The following is a 6,000-nucleotide window of genomic DNA, read 5'->3' on the forward strand; positions in this document are numbered from 1 at the left end:
TGTTTCATAATTGTGGTGCACAAAAACAGAAAGCAGTTTCCCCACTCTTTTGCGCATTACCCTGGGCGTGGCACCTTCCCAGCTTCAATAGACACGTTTTCTGACCTCTGACCTCTGACCTCTACTGATTCTCCATTTTCCCTGTACACGACTCACCTCCTTCACTGGCTTCTCACTCCCACAAATGAGCTGAATGGTCTTGCCAGCAACCATTAAAACCACATGTGCTATTCTAGACAAAAACCCACCGCTGTTTGGACTGTCAGCCTGGTTCCCCTATCTCTGAACCCTTCGAAATAGGACCAAAGCCACTTTCATCAGCCAACCGCTTGGCTGAAGCAGCCCGTGCAGATTCCTGCTGAACGCCATTTCCGTACTCACGCTGAGCGCGCCGTCTGCGCAACAGAGCCAAAATCAGCAGGCCGTACAGCAGAAATCCAACGATGATGATGACGATGACCGTAATGGCCGTGCTGCCCTTGTCTCCCGTCTCCTTCTCCGGAGCTGTGGAGATACGACAACACAAACCCACCCATCAACTTGGGCCCGCACAGAGCCAGGAACAAGCAGCCTGAGAATGGGGCACTTCTGTTGTTAATTTTCTGAATAAATAATACTAAAACGAAGAGCTAATCATTCCCAAATTAATTTTGTATTAGCATTACTTCTGTTTACATAACACAATTTTGAAGTATTTGCTTATATGCAGAGTATCTGAACTTGTTTAAAAATTTAACCGTAATTATTTTTTCCTCAGTCAGAGCATATTGTCAATGTAAACATTACTTAACATGATCTGCCCAGATGCTTATTGAAAAGCACAGATTTTGTCAAGTGTGCTTACAAACTCCACTCAAAAAGCTGTGATTTATCTCTTGGGTAAAGTGTGTTGTACTGACTTCTGGGATTATTTGCTATTAAATCATAAGTATTGGCATGTTTATGAATTAATCAAAAATGAAAAGCTTCAAGGTAAAATTTCCTCCTCCCTCTATTTCAAGCTCACAAACTGGTCGTGTTCAGGCTCATGTCTCACGTATCACCGTTCATTGTTTGGATGCGGTTTCAGTCATAGATTGGCTTCGCTCATAGATTAATAATTGAACTATTAACTCGTCTAACTTGTTGAATTGCTTTCACTCGTGTTTTTGTCCTGTGCGGTTTGTCTGGCAGGTTTTCTTTTTTTCTCTTCCCTTCATGTTTTCTGATGTTGCCTTGTTTATTTGTGCAGAGATGCTCTCCCTGGATTGCCAGGATGAAAACCATGGGGTCCATGGCAAGGACTCTTTATTGAAATGCTTTCTGAATTCTGGTGGGAGAAACAAGACGGGCTTCGGCACTGGTGGCAGAGAGAGCGTCTATATGTTACATTACATCATACATTTAGGTTAGAGACGTTACCAAGGCTCCTTTTACATGTATCCATACACAGCGGATATAACTGAAGAATTTCGGTTAAGTACCTTCTCAAGGTAACGTCAGTGTCCTACCGGATCAACTGCGACCTTCGTTAAAGGTTCCTTACCAGTGCTACTCCAAATGATGTTTAAATGAAAAGTTAGAATGCCGGAAGATCCACGATTCTCCTTTAAGCAGTCACAGCTGTCTGGCAGCAACATAGACGTGTCCCTTCTGGTGAGAAACACAGTGAGGACAGATGAAGGGAAATATGAATGCGAAGTTGTAACTGAGAGCGGTGATGCCAAAGCAGTTGTAAGCCTTTCTGTCACAGGTGGGTATATAAAATATAATAGTGATGTACATTTTTATATTTCATATGATGAGAAATGAAAAGGGAAACAGACTTTAGAACCTCCATGTGCACCTTCTTTAAAACCTCCAGGGCCCTTAGGTGTTAATATTGCTTGAGTCGAGACTGAGCTGTGGCCATGTCTCTGATCCAGGTCAATTCTGTTTGACCCAGTTACTTGTTTGGAAGCATACCTGATGGGTGGAGGGGGCAATGTGGTTGGATTTCAATGTTTAATAATTTTGCCCACCGAGCAGGTTACAGAACAACTGTCGATGATGGATTCAACTGGAGTACTTTGATTGCAGCAAATGCAAAAATGTAATGAGTCTGTGACCGGTCACTTATTTAAATTCACACATTAAATTGTTTTCACTTGAATGTTGTTTTGAGAGGCATACATTAATGCCTTTGTTCTCCTGTGGTGCACACAGTGAAGTTCTATGAGGGTTCTTTCCCTGTTGTCCCGGCTGCAATTTTGAGATTGCATGTATGTGGTAAAATTTAAAGTTATAAAAAAAGAACTCTATATGAATTACAACTTACTAAAATTATACACCCCAACTTTATTTCAATGCCAGTCCTTTCAAATCCATCATACGGTTGATGCTTGATTCTCCCATTCCCACAGAAAGTCCCTCATTCCAATGCTACTGAGGCAATGAGCCATACCTATAAACAGTCTGATTTCCTGGAAATTGTTTCCTAAACTTAACCATTTTAAAGGAATTTTTAAAAAGCTGGAGAGAAAAGGGGATCTCGTATAAGAACTGTAGTCAATAGCCATGATCCATGGAGAGCCTAACGAAAGAAAAGCCAGAAATAAGTCAGATTTTATGAGCTTCTCGAGATTTATTGTGTTGTGTTCAGCTAGGGTTAATATTAAATGGCCGTTTAAAGCTTGGTACTAGTTCATAATTAACTTTGTTTCTGATAACAGGCTGAATGACTTAACAGGGACGCGGTAGGTACACGGCTGAGTTTGCAATGTCAAATGTAAATTGACCGTTCTTTTCACCATCTAGCCCCTTACTCCAAACCAGACATGAGCTCAGTTCCGGAGAAGGACCTTCAGGAGGGAATGGAAGTCACATTATTCTGCAATGCCTCTGGGGGTTACCCGGTTGCCATGATCCACTGGTACGACCCGCATGGCACCAACTGGACTCGCAGTGCAGAAATGACGGTGGTGGAGACCACGGACAAACGCACGAACTTATCCAGCAAGTTCACGCTTAAGGCGTCCTCCAGCACTCCTCTGTATGGGTGCTTAGTGTTAAACAACAATGGTGTGGAAGAAGGAAAGGCGGAATTTGTCCTTAAATTTCAGGAAAAGGGTAAGAATTTATTTATCTTCTCCATCGGTTTCACTTTCTGTGACGCAATCTACCAGCTGCCTTGAAGTTAATTGTTCCCCCCCGCTTCATCTAGCTACACTGCAAAGGGAACTCTTTTCACTCTGATCATTTTTTATTATCAACATCCTTATCGAATTCCATCAAACTTAGTAATGACCAGCGACCTGCCTGACACACTGCTGCAAAATGCTTTTCATATGCTGATCTTAGTAAATGCAGTAAAATATCTCAGGTGGACAAAAGGATTTTCTGACAGTGCAGGGACAGATCATTCCCATACGTGTATATATAATCTGTCCCATTTGTAATCTGCGTATTCAACTGCTCACCTGGCACACCACTTCAGAAAAAACTGTGGTTTCCCTGACGCTCTTGGCTGTCCTCGTTCTTTCTTATTGAGTTGCCTTCTGGGGTACTGATGTAATAGCTATGTAAAAGATTGGTTCGCTGTTTCGTTGTATTTATCTCTGTTTGCAATGCTAAGTGTCGGTTTGTAGGGTTAACTTTACACCTACTGCTTATATATGGGCCTTCCGTGCCTTAATTTATAATATTGGGCTTTTTGATTCCTGCGACTAATGCTCCTGTTCTCCACTTCTGTCAGTTGCGGTGGATACGTTGATTGTAACGTAAGGTGATACATAGACCTGTTCAGTTCTCATTTTGGAAAAGCAACAGAAGTGCCCCATTCTCAGGCTGCTTGTTCCTGGCTCTGTGCGGGCCCAAGTTGATGGGTGGGTTTGTTGTGTTGTCGTCGTACCTCCACAGCTCGGGAGACAAGGGCAGCACGGCCATTGCCATTCCTCCTCCTCTATTTCAAGCTCACGAACTGGTCGTGTCGTTCAGGCTCATGTCTCACACATCACCATTCATTGTTTGGATGCGGTTTCAGTCATAGATTGGCTTCGCTCATAGATTAATAATTGAACTATTTTTTTAAACTCGTCTAACTTGTTGAATTGCTTTCACTCGTGTTTTTGTCCTGTGCAGTTTGTCTGGCCTGTTTGTTTTTTTTTTTTTTCCCCTCCCCCTCCGTGTTTTCTGATGTTGCCTTGTTTATTTGTGCAGAGTTTCTCTCCCTGGATTGCCAGGATATAAACCGTGGGCTCCTTGGCAAGGACTCTTTATTGAAATGCTTTCTGAATTCTGGTGGGATAAACGTGACGGTCACAGCGGCAACATGGAGGCGGCCAGGAGAGAAGCGTCCTTTAATAAAGTTTATAAATGACAACGTTAGTGTCCGAGAAGATCCACGATTCTCCTTTAAGCAGTCACAGCTGTCTGGCAGCAACATAGACGTGTCCTTTCTGGTGAGAAACACATTGTGGACCGATGAAGGGAAATATGAATGCCAAGTTCAAACTGACAGTGGATATGCCAAAGCAGTTGTAAGCCTTTCTGTCACAGGTGGGTATATAAAATATAGTGATGTACATTTTTATATTTCATATGATGAGAAATGAAAAGGGGAAACAGACTTTAGAACCTCCATGTGCACCTTCTTTAAAACCTCCAGGGCCCTTAGGTGTTAATATTGCCTTTTGAGTCGAGACTGAGCTGTGGCCATGTCTCTGACCCAGGTCCAATCTGTTAGACCCAATTACTTGTTTGGAAGCATACCTGATGTGTGGAGGGGGCAATGTGGTTGGATTTCAATGTTTAATAATTTTGACCACCGAGCAGGTTACAGAACAACTGTCTGATGCATTCAACTGGAGTACATTGATTGCAGTAAATGCAACAATGTAATGAGTCTGTGACAGGTCACTTTTTTACATTCACACATTAAATAATTGTTTTCACTTGAATGTTGTTTTGAGGGGCATACATTAATGCCTTTGTTCTCCTGTGGTGCACACAGTGAAGTTCTATGAGGGTTCTTTCCCTGTTGTCCCGGCTGCAATTTTGAGATTGCATGTATGGGGTAAAATTTTAAGTTATAAAAAAAAGAACTCGCTTTATGAGTTACAACTTCTACTAAAATTATACACCCCAAACTTTAATTTACACCTACTTTATCAATGCCAGTCCTCTTTCAAATCCGTCATACAGTTGATGCTTGATTCTCCCATTCCCACAGAAAAAGTCCCTCATTCCAATGCTACCGAGGCAATGAGCCTTACCTATAAATAGACCAGACGAGCCGCAGCATTCTGAATGAGTTGCAGGGGTCTGGTGGCAGATGCCGGTAGTCCAGCCAGAAGAGAGTTGCAGTAGTCCAGGCGGGATAGAACCATTGCTTGGACCAGGAGCTGGGTTCAGTAGGTGGTGAGAGGGGCGGATTCTGCGGATGTTATACAGGAAAAATCTGCATGCCCGGCTTACTGCTGCGATGTTCTTGGAGAGGGACAGCCTGTTGTCCATCACCACTCCGAGATTCTTGGCACAGGGTGATGATGTCACTAAGGTGGCCCCTAGGGAAATGGAAAAGTCGAGGAGGGGAGAGGATAGAGCAGGAATAAAGATTAGCTCCGTCTTTCCCGGGTTGAGCTTCAGGTGGTGATTGTCCATCCAGCTCTGTATGTCCCTCAGGCAGGTGGAGTTGCAGGCAGGAACCTGTGTGTCCGATGGGGAGAGCAGGATTAAGGTGTCGGCATTGGCATCGGCATCGGCATCGGCATCGGCATCGGCATCGGCGTTGGCGTCGGCGTTGGTATTGGAGTGATAGAAGCTGGGACCAAGGGATCTGGTGTAGAAGGAGAAGAGAATGGGACGAAGGACTGATCCCTTGGGAACGCTGGTGGCGAGGGGACGAGGTGGTGATACCTTACCCGCCCAGGCAACCTGGAAGGAACGGTCAGAGAGGTAAGACTCAATCCAGTCAAGGACTGTGCTGCAGATCCCTGTTGCTGCCAGGGAGGACAGGAGGATAGAGTGCTCCACAGTGTCAAA

The 6,000-nt window shown here is 43.9% G+C and overlaps 1 protein-coding gene across 1 annotated transcript in view; it reads left to right on the forward strand.

Moving 5' to 3' along the window:
* The window catches only part of LOC135248991 (uncharacterized), a 127,872-nt gene extending 122,207 nt beyond the window's left edge, over positions 1-5,665 (forward strand). The window contains exons 13-15 of the mRNA XM_064324153.1: positions 2,776-3,087; positions 4,177-4,515; positions 5,189-5,665. Of these exons, the coding sequence (XP_064180223.1) occupies positions 2,776-3,087; positions 4,177-4,515; positions 5,189-5,241 (704 nt within the window). The 3' untranslated portion in view covers positions 5,242-5,665. The remainder of the gene's footprint in view (positions 1-2,775; positions 3,088-4,176; positions 4,516-5,188) is intronic.
* Positions 5,666-6,000: the final 335 nt, after the last annotated feature.

This window comes from Anguilla rostrata, chromosome 2 (assembly GCF_018555375.3).
Source record: "Anguilla rostrata isolate EN2019 chromosome 2, ASM1855537v3, whole genome shotgun sequence".
In the NCBI taxonomy this organism is placed as follows: Eukaryota; Metazoa; Chordata; class Actinopteri; order Anguilliformes; family Anguillidae; genus Anguilla; species Anguilla rostrata.